Genomic DNA, 16,260 nt, shown 5'->3' with positions numbered 1-16,260 from the left:
CCGCATTTTGGCGTTAGTTATGTATCCTGGGCAGTCCTGCTACTGTCCATCTTACGTGAGAAAGTGACAGTATGGTTGCCAAGTAGAGGGAAATGGAAGTACGGTGCAAAATACTGAACAACTTCCAGAACTGTAATTCTGAATCTTTTCAGTTAATCTTCACCTTCAAGAATGGAGTTACTTTTATAGCGGCTGTGGGCATTGTTTTTGTAACTGTTGTCCTCTGTTCAGCCCGGCTGTTCTGGTGGCACTGGTCCTGCAACACAAGATTTATGATCTCAAATGTGTTTTCTTTGGGATTTTTTTTTTCTCGCATATGCGAGCATTCAAAAGGAGTTTACGCATTTTTATATTCATTAATGATGTATGCATAAAGGTTTAAACTGTAAGCCTTATATGGGGAAAGTATTACGAACATAACGCTTCTAAACAGACGATTTCATTAGAACTTGCAGTGTGAGTCATTGTTGTTATATTAATAGAGCCGTTCCCAAATATGGATTTGGAACTGGGCCGCCCTCATGGTGAATGCTGCAGAAGACTTACAGAAAACAAGAATTTACATTAAATATAATCTCTTTTTGGGTGGGTGGGGGTAACCTCTTGATCAGCTAGTTCTTCAGATCAGTGCAGCATGTAGTGTAGAATAATTTTGTAGTACTGTACTACTTTATGCCAGATGTTATTTTAGCTGGAAAAATCTGTATTGTCTTTTTATGTGAAAAAGTGGTTAAGAAACAAAAATCTCCAGCTGTGACATAGAAGGATGCTCATTTCAATACGTACTCTTAAAGCTAGCCTGATCAGTTTATTGCCAAAGGGTAGGAGATTTTTAAATCAAAGAATAACCTATAGGAATATATGCTCATTCTCATAGCTTGTGCAGCTAACAGTAACTCTTTACAAATATTTTATTAGTCTCTGCCAGAAGCAAAGATTTAATTCAGAACTCCAGAACGTGCTGCTGCAGGTCTTGTGTGTGTGTGTGTGTGTATTCTTCTCTCCCTCTTTTTTTCCGCCCCCCCCTCCCCCATAGTGTATATACTTACTGGAAATATCTTACCTCTTGATCTAAAACAATGTTGTGCTACACATTCAAGAAAACTGTTGTCCTTGCTCTTACACAGAATCTCAGGCAGTGATAAATGCTCATATTGGGATTTGAGTATTACAAAGATGTTGTTCCAATAACAACCTGGGGCCAGAACAGGGAACAACAAAACACTTCAGGCACTTCACTTTTTTTTTTTTTTTTTTTTTTTTTTTTTTTTTTTTGGCACCTTCTATGCCACTTCCCTCCATCCAAGTGCTTTGTGGAATATGTAGTGTAGTCAGGGCTTACTTTATAATGAAGCTAGTATATATGCAGGGTAAGCAGTGCCCACTAAAAGTAGCCATATAATTTATCTGTTGTATGCCAGAACTATTAACATCTCAGTTTATAGCTCATTAATAATAATTAGGGGCAGTAAACGAACTGTAAACTTTTATACCGGTTACTGTGAATTACAGAATCGGTAGCTTGACATGCAATGGACAGATTATTTCTGTTTCTTCCTGCTAAGATACTCTCAGGACTAGAGATTTTTAATGGGATATTCCTGTAAAAGCATAATGAACAAATGTATTAAATATAGCCATTTTAAAAGCTTTTTTTCAGTGAATTCAAGCTTTCTGTTAGAATAGAATGGGAACTTGTTTTCTTCCCTTACCTGCTGTCAGATCATACCTACAATGATGATGATGTAAATTGAGGTTTCTTTCCTCATACCTGTACTGAGGGGACTCTTGGTTATGGTCCTCTCTACAACTAAGAAAGAAAAAATAAAGCAAAGACCTGTTAATGATTTTTTTTTTTTTTTTAATCTTCCATTCCCAAAGCTCTACCCTGCCAATGATGCAGGATGAACCATCATTTTCCTCAGTACTGCTATGTCAGCTAAACAAAAATGTGAGTTATTTAACTTACTCTGTGTGGGAGAGAACATCAGCAATGCCAATGGATGCTAAAGATAACGAAGCATCGTGCATTGGCAGGAAAGATCCTAACGGACAGCACCATGCTGACTTTACATGTATGTCAGGTTTTAGTGGCTTGGGAGCTCTATTGCATGGCAGTGGTGCAGCTGCTTTGCTCAAAGGTGTTGAAGCTATTCTCAAAGACAAGTCTTTGCTTTCCCAGTCAGTTTTAATTACAAGTATATTCTTGATGCAGTAACACGGCAGTTTTCTGAGGGGAATTTAACAATCTTTTCATTATAATTTGATGTCATGGAGCTTGTTAGGGGATTTTTTTGTAATGACTGATGGCTCATAGAACACTCTGAGGAGGAACTACGTTGACTACGTATTTAAATGTTTTTTATGGGGTTAAATACTGTGTTTTGTGATATGCTGGGGACTCTTGCTGTATTTAAGATTATAAAAAAAAATAAATTTCTAGCTCTAAAAGGCTGTTCAGTCTGACCTTGACAAGTACAAATTAAAGTAGTTATTCAGGAACTGAAAGAAATGAGATTTTTTGCAGGTTTATTCCATCTTTTCACTAAAATAATTTGATTTCTCAGGGGCTGGAATATGGTTTTTGAGAGAGTTTGACTCCCACCCAGTTTAGCGCTCTAGTACTAAGCAGTTTGGATATTAGTTGCTTTCTGTGGATAACATACCAAACTTAGTGTGTGATGCAGTCAAGTCATTTTAGGATTTTTTTGGGGTAGCTCATACACAGGTAATTTCAAACCAGCATCTCAGGATTATTTTTTCCAGTGGAGAGCCTTCCTTCTGTTCATGCCAATTCTTTCCTTTTTACTAGTTTTTAATATACGTTCTTGGAATACATACAACCAACAAGAAGATGTGTTCCTCCGGACATACGATTTATGGTTATCAATTGACTGACATTCCTAGCAAACCTAGATACTTTTCTGTCCTAATGATTCCCACCCCCCACCCTCCCCCGAGCTAAAGACAATATTGTTTCTAGCTTATGGTTTCTGAAGTGGAGGTGTAGAACTTTGTGTGTGCTCTGGGGAGTCATATTCTGCACTTAAAACAGTATAGCCTCATTTATAAAATAGGGATAAAAACGTCTAGCCACTTTATAAGGACCTTAAGAGCTAATTAACTTGCACAGGTATTTAAAAAGGCGTATTTCTTTGAGTTTGTTGACTTTGTATGTAAAGGTAAGTAAAGTCTGTGCGAGGGTCTAACCAACCAAAAACTTGGGTAAAAATAAGCAATTTTTACATTTATGGTTAAGTCTGCATGAAATATAAATACATTTGAAAACAGCAGCACCAGGGTGAGTAAACATTAGTAAGCCCAGCCATCCTGTCGCTTACCTTAGAATAATTACTGGTCTGCACTTGAAGAACAAATCTCCATGTTGCCAAACTCCACCTTTTTCCTGCCCAGTCTGTAGGTGGGAGAGCCTTTATAAGAACCTATTTCCTGTTTCCCAGACAAGGGAGGGGAAAAATGTGTTTTCTCCTTGTTCTGAAAAACAAAAGCCAGGCAGTGACTGCGTACCTACATCGGAGGCCAGCCTGAAGGGGAGCCTGCAAGCAGCCGAAGCCTACAGCGAGCTCCTTCCACCCACCCCTGGCGAAACGGCGCGTGGCTCTGGCAGCCCGGCTCATCGGGATTTCCCCTCAAAGCGTGATCCGAGAGACAAACCGGCCCAGAGGTGCTAGAAGGGGCTGGATGTGTGGGTTTTATTATGTCACTTTGACCCAACCTTTGAAACATTGGAAAAATTGTCAGTATCTGCCCCCTTTCCTTGCAGGATTGCTTCCCAAACCCCGTATTTTCAGTTTCATGGATCAGTTTGTCACAATTATTGAGCTTTGAAGAGTGAGTTTTGCAAGGAACAGAGGGCAGAGTGGCAGGGAGGGAACATGTGTTGAAGCCACTCACAGAGTAATTGTAGCCTGTTCCAAGTGCAATGCTAATATCAATTTGTGGGAGCAGTAAAAACGTCCAGGATAAAAAAAAGAACAGAATTATTTTTTTCTTTTGACTTAGAGGGTTATCAGTGTAGGTGTGGCAGTTACGTTTCTCCAAGACAAAGTCTTGTTCATTTAGATTTTGAGAGCTACTCCAGTTCTGTGCCACGTTACATGAACAAGAGTAGCTCCAGCCTTTTCCCACCTTAAATTTTGAACGTTATTTATATGTGTGCATCCTGATTTAAAATAGTACAAATTGGGACTGCTGTGTTTTAAAGTCAACTCCACTGGTACAGATTACAAAAATAAATTCTACTTTCATAGAGGCAGCTTCAAACATGTTGGAGTTGATGCCTTCTCTCTGTGCTCTCCTTTTGAGAAAAAACTCCGTACTTTTGCTCGCTGTGGGAGAACTTTGTGGCCAATAATGCAGTACATGATCAATAGCGGCATCTCAGTGCCCACATGCAGGACGAGTAGTAGTGCATCACTGTGTATCGGAGAGGTCTATGAATAAGCACAACAGCTCTCCTAAAAGTGGTTCAAGAACTAAAAGCCAGGTCTTGAGTTTTGCAGAAGGCAGTTGTGGAGTCATCAGTTCCCTTTTCTCTCTTCTGGTCCGGAAAGGAATTGCGGGGTGTGTGTTTGCTGCTTTTGCTCTGTCCGTCAGTGCCCACTGACTCTAGTAGTTCTGGAGGGAATTTGGTGGGAGGGAGAGTTTCTTACTGTTCTGGAGAAACTTAGTGGACTGAATACATAAATCGAGCTCTTGACATTTTACATATATTGAGAAAGCTAGATGGGTTAGTAAGTTTTCAACTTCACTGCCATGATGCTGTCAATAGGAAGAAAGAAGTGTGACTTTCTACTTTTGTATGCGCAGGACAGTTTATCACAATAAATCTGCTCTGTAGCATGGGTAAGTATGATAATGATGAGGTGGTGTCTGTGTTACAAACTACATTGCAATACAGGTTAAATACTTTCATTGTCATGTCCCTGAAAAATAATTGCAGTGTCTGTTCCCCTGTAAGTACATATTGGAATATGGCAATGCAATTTCAAAACAGGTCCATCTCCGAGAATCAAAAAAATATTTATAAATAAAGTGTTTCTTTAAGAGCATGCTTCACCTCATCCTTAGGAGAGTAGTTGCCTATTTGCCCAGAATACATACTTCAAGCTTCATACATGCTTCAAGGTTGAGATGCTCAGGCTTAATTTTCTTTATTATTATAACTTAGAGTGATCCCTCAAAGGGTGGTTGGAAAACTGCAAGGCTGGGAGGAGATTATGGTCTTCTGGTAACCTGTGACTGTGGTCCTTGAGCTGATGCGTGAGCTGAACAGCTCTGCTTGGATTGCCCCTCTTCTCTGTCAAGTCAGTTTCCTATTTCTCCAAGTTTTTTCCTGTGTTCTGGAGCACTTCTGACTTCCTACGGCAATGTTTAACACCATGTCCTGGCAGCCTGGAACAACGGAACAAGGAGCGATGTGTAATTTTTCTCTGTATACAGTCTTATCGCTCTCATTTATGGGAACTGATGTAGTTACACACATGGTGTAACAGGGGCATTGTTCTTTGCAAGTGCATGTGTGAAGCTGTTAGCACGAGCCTGTTCAGCCGTACAGCTCAGCCACTATAGCGGCAAACCTCCCGCGAAAGGGACTTGCCAGCCCTAGCTGGGCTTCTGTTGTTTCTTTTAGACCTCCAGTGACTCTGAATTTGCTTTGTCGTGAGCTGCATCACAGGATTAAACTGACAGAAAACAAACACTATGAAAACGTACAGTTTCCATTTGGTTTGGGCAGGGAGGAGTGAATCGGAATAATCCTCTCTGAAGAAGCTGACTGATGGAGTGGCTTAGCTGTGTGGCCAAAAGATGCCATCAAAGTATTTCAGAACATTCTAGTGGCATTTTGTGCTGGTAGATGATTAAAGAACACTGTTAGGAGAGGGTTTGATAACCTTTATTTGTTGACTACATAAGCGCTGTTTAAAAACTGGAAATTAAAAAATTTCACTTGCAAGTTCTAGAGTGTCTGAATGTCAGTGTTGTTTCGTTTCTCTATAATGTTCAGCCAATTTTTGAACAACATTGCAGCTTTTCGATAAGCTACTATTTGTATTTGCACAGAGCAGATGAACGTTGCCTTGATGGAAATGCAAGGCTGTTTGTGAAAGGTTACACAAGTAGAACAAATGCCAAGCTGCTGATCCTTCTCGTTGCCAGTCTGTTTTTCTTAAGCAACAATCTGCTAGTAGCAGTTGCAGTACAAAAGCAGATGCGTACGGTACAGGAGGACAATCTGGCTCCCTTTGTTGCACGGGGAGAGAGCATGGGCTTTCCAGTTTTGTTAGAAGTTGATTATCTGGAATTGGAAATGAGGCAGTAAATGAAGCCCCAACGAAGGTAAACTGCAGCTTTTGCTTTCAGTAGAGGTGTGACACGCTGAAGTCGGGAAATGTCTGCAAGTTCTGACGTGCATAATGGCAATCTGTTAAGCCTTGGGTTTCTCGTCCACCAGGCAACCCAACCATCCTTGAGTATACTGAGCGTGTTAATGCAGAGGGTGAGGGTGGGTCATGTTTTTTAGCGAGTTCAGGTGCGGATTGAATATATTTTCTCTGAGTTCTGGATGTTAAAAGTAGCATCGTTAAAGCAAATCAAAGGATGGTATCCGAGGGAGTCAGGGGGCACAACTTATTTTGGGGTCTTTCATTGCTCTCCCCTGAATATGTTCCTTGTAGAGGATGGGACGAGGCATTTGCTCTTTCTGAGTGTAAGGAGTGAGGATGAGGAAGGCACTGGAGACAACAGGCAGCAAAGTGAAACCGAGTGGCTTTTCACAGTAATGGTTGTATTAGCAGATGGTAAGACACACTCATTGAAGTTTTAGGCTGTATCATCTTCCTTGCTCCTTTCTACACAGTCCCTTGGGTCAGATAGTTTAATTGGAATCAATACTGCTTTTTGCTCAAGGGGACTCAAGGATTACAGTGGAAGCAACACAGTGGTAAGGAGGTAATTTTATGTGGGAGAGGACACGACGTTTTTGCCATGTGCTCTCTGTTTGTTTCTTAGAAGGTAATCTTGGATGATAGTGCTGTGGCTTTTTCCCCCCATGGTTGTGGGTAAGGAAGCGAAGAAAATGGATTACAAGAAAAACAAGCTTTTTTTTTCTCCTTGAGGTTTTTTAATCAAAGGTAGTGCAACCTGTGTGGAATGAAGTGATCATAATTGTTACTAAGCTGATTAAATATTTATAAAACGAGCTATATTATATTTATAGCTCCTCTGTCTGGAGAATGTGAGTTGATGGTTTTATAGCTCTTTCTTTCCGTGCTCAAATAATGAGAACTAGTATTCTTTCTGTTGTCTTAAGATGCAAATACTATGTGAATTTCTAAATGTTAGAAACATAAACGTTTTAACCTTGCAACATTATTAAATGAACGATGGTCCTTAATTTGTTGGGGAATGAAGATCCAGATAGTCTTGTGTGCTTGCTCACCCTTATTAAGGTTGTAAGAATAGCTCTAGATCTTTTGATCAGTTGTGCTTTCATTGTCTTGAGTAGGCACTTGGATCCCATCTAAATTAAAAAGGCTGAAAAGACCTGCAGTATTTAAAGACTGAAGAAAAGATTTCTAATAATGAGGCATAAGGGAAATTTATTTTTTTTTTAGTTTCTCAGAAGGTCAAGAGGTAAATATAGCATCTAGCTAATGAAGTTAAAAAAAGGAGGGGGTGGAGAAGAAAGCTATAATCTAACAGGATAACAATCATAATTGGAAACATAAATGGATGTTAAAGCTAGATGATTTCAAATATTCAAAGGATGCGTGTTTAACGGTGGATGTGATCAGCCATTGGAACAAAATGCTGAGCAAAATAACATCTCTCTTGTAACATACACAAGTTGAAACCAGATGCCTTACTGGAAGGCGTGCTTTTGGCTAATTAAGCTTTGGGTTCACTACAGGGGTAACTAGACGGAAGGCAGACAGGAGCTGAAGGCTGGTTCTGACCCCAGAGCCTACCGCTCTGGTCCCTGCGGTGTGTGTACCTATAGCGTACCCGAGCATCTCTGCTCCGGGAGCTCCTGCTGTGCCCTGCACCTGATAGCCCCCGTGTCCCCATGGGCCCTGGGGGGGCTGTGACAGGGGCAGCTGCCCTGCCGTGGCCGCTGTCCTCTGGGCTCCCGAGCAGGAGATGGGCGGCTGCATCACCCCCTGCACGTGCGGTGGCCGTGACTGGTGCAATCCCAGTAGATCAGGCTTTTCAGGGAGGCATGGGTAGGTGCTGTGGTGTACGAGCCCAGCGTGCTGCTGGAGGAAACGTGAATCACTTGGTGGAAAAACCGGGCGTTACCTGCGTACGTGTTGTCTCCGCTCCAGATGTCTTCTGGCGTTGGTGGTTGGGGTATGAAGAAGGTTTTTGAGAGTACACCTGCACTGGAAGAAAGTCAAGTGTAGTTATAGGCAAAATGTGGTGGGTTTTTTGGTTTTTTTTTTTTGCTTTTTAGGTTGGTTTTTCTTGTACCAGTGTAGCTTGTTTTACTTGGGCAGTGCCGGGGCATGGGTGCGGGGTGACGTACACGGCACGTGCAGGGCACAGGTTTTGTAGCAAGTGCTCTGTCTACGGCAGCAGCCACGCCATGCTAGCGTGCTGTATTTGTGTAGGCAAAATATCTCCTTGGATCAAAAAAAGCGCATGTTTTCATTGTGAAACAATTAGAGTATGTAAGCTATGAAAACCATAGTGGGGACGCAACTATTTAGTTTATCTACAAGGTTACAACAGATGAACTCAACCCCACGAAGGGGTGTGCAATGCTGATTGTACCTACCTGGCAGATCTTGTCTCTGAATTTCAAGCTGTGATAAGTATTGCGTGTTTGCCTTGTCTTTAAAACTACTGTCCCCTGCCAAACCATTACCGGTGAGGACAAAGCAAGAGTCATGAGAGGAGGAGGAGCTGTACGTTACCTGTGTGTTGCTAACAGCTGGATCCTTGCCAATTCCTTGCCCATTCCTTCTCCAGCTGGCTGTTTAAAAGGTAAAGCTTTATCTGGGGAGGCTTGTTTCCTGAAGGACTGAACTGATTCCTCGGACGGTGATGCATAGTTTCTTGTCCCTTTTCTTTTGGTGTAGGGAGTGAACAGCCTTCCTTTAGCGCTCCCCCTGCCCTAGACCTTCCCCCCGCCCTAGACCTTCCCCCCATCAGGTATGCAGAAGGGCTTGGGGCTGCGGCGAGCCAGGGGGCATCTCGCTGCTCAGCCCATTGATAGCAGAGCTTCACTTCTCAGCGGCATTACTTCTGTGTCTGTTCTGTGTTTTGGCATGCACCCAAATGGTGAATGGATATGGATATCGACTTCAGCTAGGGGGATTTTTGACAGCTTCTTTATAAATTTGGTCATAGGGAAAGGCAAGAAAGAAAATACTTCGTACGAAAATGGCTAGTCAGCAGGCCTGCAGGCAGGGGTGCTAGCAGTATAGCTGCTGTCAGGTTCCAAATATGCATGAGCACTTGCATATGCAAACAAAGTAATACCTAATTTGTGGAATAACAATATTTTATTACTTTCAGGAAAAGCAATAGCAACATGTTTTGGATGCTGTATTATGAAAAGCAACTGCTGTACTGTTTTATGATAAAAGGATTCTTTTCAAAATTTGCATTTAGTTGGCCATGTATTAATGTAGAGTATGTATTGGGAAGAAAACTCAGATTTGCTCCTACCCTGCAGAGCTAAAATTCTGTGCCTTCATCCCCTCTCCTTCCTGGCCCTCTGAGGAAGCTGCATCATATTTATCATGATTCTCAAACAGGTTAAGATTCAGCCTTTTAATTTCCAGTTTAATATAGCACTTGAACACACCAAATTCTTTTTGAAGCTGATCGGTTCATGTGCGTATCTAATAGCCTGGTTGGATTGGGAAGGCTGGAACTGGATCCTTAACGGCGTTTGTACTTTCTTTTAGATTTAGCATGGAGCACGTAGGAGAGCAACAGGGAGCAGAATCTGTATTCTGTGTTTTACCATCCTGAAATGAAAACCTGAGTTCTGAAGTATAATCAGAAGCTCAAATAGGGAGTGCAAACCAATATACCAAGGTTAGCTTTTGAGTGCTTGGTTTCTTAGCTGTTCAGTGTCATCTTTTAATGTGACTGCTGCTCAGGTGGGCCCTGCGCTGGCTGATGCTTTGACAGAGGTATGTGCACAAGTAAAATGATGTAAGGCTGCATCTGTTCAGAAGAATTTTGCACGGTTCATACTTCTGAACAACATATGGAAGAGCTTGTAAAGTTGAGATGATATTTTCAGTCATCTGCTATGTTTTGTTCCAGTGCTTCTGGTTCATGTGTGTGAACTAGAAATACATTCTGTTTCTTCTTTTGTCAGATGTGCACCTATCCATTTGATGAGAACGTAAGGAAGAAACTCCTTGATGCCCCTTTTCCGTTGAATTCACATTTAGAAGTGAATATTTTACTGAAGCTTTAAGGCTATTTTGGAATCAGCATGCCAGGGTTTTTTATTCCTATGTAATGATCTTGTCTTAGAGAAAATTAAGGCAACTGTGGTAAAGACAAGGGAAGAATAATAGTGAAGAAAGCTGAAGGAGAATTGAATACCTGTTTTGTAACACTAACAAAAATACAGTTACTGAAATAAAAAATAACTGTTCCTTTACTAAAGTAAAAACAATGAAAAGATTGGTGTGTGTTTTTGTGGGAAAAAATTTCTAACAAACTAAGAATAGTGGTTAAATGTTTGTCCTCTTAAAAGTATCCTAGTCATGATGCAATTCTCAGCAAAATGTACTATAATTATACAGGGAAGTTGCTATTTGCATAGTGGAACACAATGTATTTTCCCTAGTTTCAAATAATTTTTAGAACAGAATGTTGAAAGAGAAAGGCTTATGTACGTTTGCTCGATACATACAGTGTGCCTTCAAAGAGCAGAAGCAGCTCCAGATGCAGGATGAATGCATATTCCAATATTCTCTTTCACTTCCCCAATAGGAAGCCTAGAAAAATACAAAAATACATCGGGTAGTGTGTATCACTGAATTTAGATAAAATTTGATATATATATGTTGCTTTAGAGAGGGATTCAATTTCACTTGCACCTCAGAGGTGGTATTGGCAGAGTTGGACTTTGGAGAAGTCTGGAATCATCCTTCCCTTCTCTGTTACCCCGCGGTATTTAGTAATTGTGTCTCCTTGGATCATACTGGATCACCACTTGCCTACCTCTTCATCCTTGCAGTAACGCCGCAACTTCAAGGCCATTTCCTAGCTACAAAGCAATTTTCATCATGCTTTTGGAAAAGATGTCTTTGCCATGCTCATGGTAATGGTATTTCTCAGTAGCTAAGTAGGAATTATCATAGTGTGGCATTGTCACCCATTGATCTGAGCCTCAGTACATATTGATATGGATGAAGTCCTGAAAGTGAGTAGTTTAGGGCAATTTGCAATACAAGGCATGAAAAATGTAAATAATAGTAACTTTTTTTTTTTTTTTTTTTTTTTTTTTCCTGGCTGTGGAATTGGGGTAAAGACTTATTTAGCAAAGTTCATGCAAACAAGTCTTGGTAGAGATGGAAGGTCCTCCCTTCGATTTCTGCCCAGTACATTAAGTGTGACTTTCTTGTGCTTGAGAGCAGGCAAGGCTAATTTTCTTATTGCATTACTAAACCATGATAAATGACAATCTTGTCTAACCAGACCAGCAAAGCTCTTCTGTCAGCCAGTGCTTTTCTTTGTTTCATAGTAAGTAAATATCTGTTCAAGACTTGCACTGGACTATGGGGGAAAGGTGTAAATCCAGCTGTAGAACAAATTCTAGGAAAAACGGAGGTTTTAAACAAGACAGAATCAGAAAAGCCTTACATACTGCAGCATTACTCAATGACAGATGTGTTTAACAGTGTTTTTAAACCCGTATCTCTCTCTCCATGATTGGCTTAAACTGGGACTCTTCAGTTTTGATTCTACCATTTCTTTTCTTTTTCCTTGATCAGATGAGATTTAGGTTCATAGAAGTTTCCTTTATTTTATGGTGTTTCTCTCTTGAGGTGTAATCCATGATTGCCTCTTAACCAGCGTTTACAGTGGTGCAAGCATGTCACAGTAATAAAAATACCTGTGTCTGATAGTCTAGCTATAATTTGGAAGGCAGTTCTGTCTTAAGTAGACCTTCTCATGACCTGTGTATGCTTCCAGGAGGGGCTTTTTAAAATGATTCAAATATTCTGAGCCTACAAAGGAAACCTCTGATGGTTTGAGATAATTCAGGTGGTGGTCTTTTATATTATTTTTGTATAGAGAAGTGGTGTTTTCCCTGATTTTTACTCTTTTGGGTGCTGTTTGAGGTGTTCTTTTTTGTTTGGTTTTGGTTTTTTTTATACTACTAGCATGATTTCACTCAGCAGCTAGCTTAACTTGCTTGTGAACAAGCGTCATTTAGAAACAACGAATGTGATGCAAACCCAATAATCTTTTGTTTACAAGCTTTTTAAATCTACCAGTTCCTTATTGAACTGGACCAGCATGCTTCCAGCATGTTAGCGCAGTGCCTGAAAAAAGGGTATGGTAGTCTTAACCTGAAAATGTATTATCTTGCTACTTTTTGTCCAAATCTGTCCAGAATTTGTAGGAGAGGGTTGATTACAAGATCATATGATCACACTGAATTTTGTGAGATGCTTGATTTTATACTGTCAAAGCGTGAGGTTCAGATCGAATGGGTAAGTGAATACACTTAAGCCATTTTCTTTTATCAGGAAATCGAAGTATGAAGCCTGGCTATATTTTTGTAACAAGTTTTAGGAAAATTCCAAGCAACGTACTTTAAGTTAGGTAGTTTTGTGTGGCCATGGCTACGTAAGCGTATATCCCACTGGCAGCGGAGCTCTCACACAGGCAAGATGGGCAAGTGCAGTGAAGACCCAAGACAGTGCTGCTGTGGGAGTATTATGGGTTTCTTGTTTGTAACATCTTGACTATAACCAAGTGTCAAGAATTGGCCTGTAAAATGTCAAGGTTGGTTTCCCCCCGCCCAGTGTGTCATTTAACAGTTCTTTTTCAGTATGTTAAGTTTTTCAAATGGCTCAAAATGCCTCATCAGCGGGATGTTAGGTTTGGGGATTGCTCAAAGGCAAGATCTCCACTTTTACTTGCAGGACTGTTTGAAATGCAGCCACCTAGCTTCAGCAGAGGTGAGTCCCTATGACAAACTACTTGTTGGTGTCTTTCTGGAGCCCTGTGTCCGTCTCCAGTACCTGCCTTTAACATGCACGCTGACCAAACAGGTTTTACTTCAGAGCTGTGGAGTGGCCCCTCCTCTGGGCTGAGCTGCCACCAGCTTTGCAAGGCTGAACCACTGCTGGAAATTTGTCCATCTCCTTCACAAATCTGAACTATTTCAGATTTTAACTTGTGTACTTTATGGCATCGTTTGCGTGGCAAAAGCTGTTATTGGCCTCCCGTCGCTCTGGTCTGTGCTGGGCCTGCAAGGTATTAAGAAATCAAATCAGCTGGGATGCAGCACGTGTATTTTGAGTTTGTGGAATGCAGACACGCACTGCTCTCTGGGTGTGAACCAAGTTAATTTTGTGACTTCTGGATTTTGTGGTCCTGCTCTTCAGAAGTAGTAGCTAAGGGATCATTCTGTAAGTGCCAGGAATTACAATTAATAGTTTCCCCTTTTTAATCTTACATAATGTAAGCTCTGTGTGTTATATTTCGTAATGCATGCCTGGAGAAAAATCTCCTAGAATAAATTTCACGCTGACTTCATGAATTGTTTTTCCCTCATGCTGTCATCTAAACGTGACATTACCAGATAAAATAATTTGCTATACTGAGATGAAGCCATTCTTAGCACCAAAAAGGAGGGAAACATATTTCCTTAGTGGCTCTTCATCTGCCTGGGAAAACTCTGCAAGTTCACTCCCAGCATCTCCCCTTTTTCCTTCTACGCCTTTCCCACCCAAGGGTAGATAGTCCTGACCAATACCAGTGCTGACACAGATACCCCCCTTTCCTGTGCTGATTACACCTTGGGCGCTCAGCCTGGAGTTTTGTGCCAATTTGCAATTAAGCTTTTGTTTTCCATGCCATATTTACCAAAGTCTGTGAAAACAGTAGTTGTGTTGTAAAACTTACAGGGAGAGTTCTGTATCTATGTAGCAAGTAGCTCTGAGTATGTTAAACAATCCCTAGGGAGAGCTTCTTAGCCAAGTTTTAGAAGTTTTACCTCTTTATGTGAAGCTTGAGGTCCAGCATATTTGGGGGAGGGAAGGAAAAGAACAGGAGTCTTTCATTTTAGCTTTTCTGTATGAAATGTGTGTTGCACTGATGCTTTGCTGGAGCACAGCCTAGTTAAACTTCAAAATTAGGGCAAGATAAAAAAGAACCTGAATGGTAAAATGTGAGACGAAATTCTCACTTGTATTATCCCTGGGAAGGAACTAACAGCAGCTGCAATGGTATAAACTAAGCATCTCAGTCTTTACAGTATGCTGTGAGGACCCCATGCAGCCCATCAGCAGGTACTCTGCTTAATAAGACTTCTTCCTCTGGCTTAACCTGTGAGAGGCACGTGTTGAAAAACATCCTTTGGGGCACTCAGAATGATAAATGCATTAGCTTCGCTGGCACATCTTTACTTGTTTGTGTTTTCTCCTTTCCTCCTCCCCCACTGGAAGAAAAAAAGGCATTTCATCCTCTGTGATAGATGTTGCCTGTCACCGGAGCTTCAGTGTCACCTGGAGTTATTCCTAGGCTTTTCTCCAGCAAACTTTGTCTATGCAGAAGACAGTTTTATGAGGGTGATAGATCTGAGCTGTTTATTTGCAAAAAATTTCCAGTTTATTGTTCCTTTGTATAGTGGTGCCAAGCATATAGTTTTGCAAGCTAGAAAGAGGAAAGCTCGCTGCCTCCTGAGGCTGTATCATTGTGATGTTTTGCTGTTCTGGAATGAACTATGGAAAAAAAAAAGTACTGTATGGGGACTGCTTCATCCATCATTATATAGCACCCTATTTCAGTGGTATACAGCACCTTAGTGCAGAAAGCAAAGAACCTTTTCAGTGTGAAGCAGGGGAAACTTTAAGCAGAATACAGTCATCTTGGAACTTGCCTGGGATTCAGAATGATTTTTAAAATCAGAATTATTTTTATAACAGTGCTAACTTTTCAGGGATGCTACAAGGTCTGAATCTGATGTTTCTCTCCAACTCCATGGAAGTTCATTGAGTCAGAATCTACTTGCCCCAAACTCGCCTGGAATAGCTGCTGTGGAACCAAGTGTCCTGCCGGTGTGTGTTTTGCAGAGGGCTTCTGCCACTTGATGTGGGCTGACTTGGGAGGACTGCTTAAAATGCAGGTGATAAAAATCAGCTCTGTCCCCTATTACATGTCACTTGTCCATGTGGAGTCTGAATGGGACCATCCCCTCCTTTCTCCATAGTTCTCAGGTACTTGTTCAGTGCTGGTGGAGTTGAGCCTCTCCTGCTGAGCCGCTGCTATTGCTGCGTCCTTCAATACGTTCATGGTCCTCGGCTCCCATCCACACACACTTCTTGGTGAACCTGGCTTAACTTGACACTTCAAGGGATTTTGGAACAATACCCACAAGCATGCCAGAAATACAGTACCTCTGAGATCATGATTTCTTTGTTTGGTACATACAGCAGCCAGCAGTCACTTTCCTCTTCCTTCTTTTCTTTATTTTTTAAGTGATACTCAGTGAAGCCTTGGTTCTTCTAATTTTGGTCATCCTTTCCAATATACATTCTTTGGAGTTCCTGGTGGAACTGTACTGATATTTTGAGGTATTTTGCTGTTCTTGCTGCAGTCAATTGTTTCTCATGTTATGGATTAGGTGAGAATATAATGTACCATTTTTTTTCTCTGCTTATTGCAGAAAAGAACCCCCACGCTACTGATGAAGCTGGAGGTGGTGGTTGCAGGATACTGACTTGTTACCAGAGCTTCCAGTAATGCAGCAAACGTAGGCGCCTTGTCACTTACTAGTGGGCTGCTTTTAAGCTCAATCTTTTATGCACAAACTTTCTGGAATGTGTGTAGCCACTGTTGATAAGGCTTGTATCGCAACACCCTTGTGTAGTCAGGAAGCCTGATTTCTCCTGCTGTTATCTCAAGAGTGGAGCTGAAACTATACCCTTGAAATCTTTTCTTTCCGCCTTCACTACGATCACCTCCAAACTGCTTGCTGACGCTGAGGCAACTTTGCCTTCAGCCTGTCTTCTGTCCCAAATCCATGCC

At 41.2% G+C, this 16,260-nt stretch overlaps 1 protein-coding gene across 4 annotated transcripts in view; it reads left to right on the top strand.

The window, feature by feature from the left end:
* MOB2 (MOB kinase activator 2) overlaps positions 1-16,260 on the top strand; it is a 79,278-nt gene that overhangs the window by 26,246 nt on the left and 36,772 nt on the right. Inside the window, exon 1 of one of the 4 annotated variants that reach the window (XM_080405942.1) lies at positions 15,960-15,985. The exons of the other annotated variants lie outside the window; for them this stretch is intronic. Coding sequence (XP_080262068.1) covers positions 15,975-15,985 — 11 coding nt within the window. The 5' untranslated portion in view covers positions 15,960-15,974. Of the gene's footprint in view, positions 1-15,959; positions 15,986-16,260 lie in introns of those variants that run through there. 4 annotated transcript variants of the gene reach the window in all.

Source organism: Falco punctatus, assembly GCF_963210335.1.
Source record: "Falco punctatus genome assembly, chromosome: 10".
NCBI classification, from domain to species: Eukaryota; Metazoa; Chordata; class Aves; order Falconiformes; family Falconidae; genus Falco; species Falco punctatus.
Note: the sequence above shows the minus strand (reverse complement) of the source record. Positions and strands in the feature narration are given on the sequence as shown.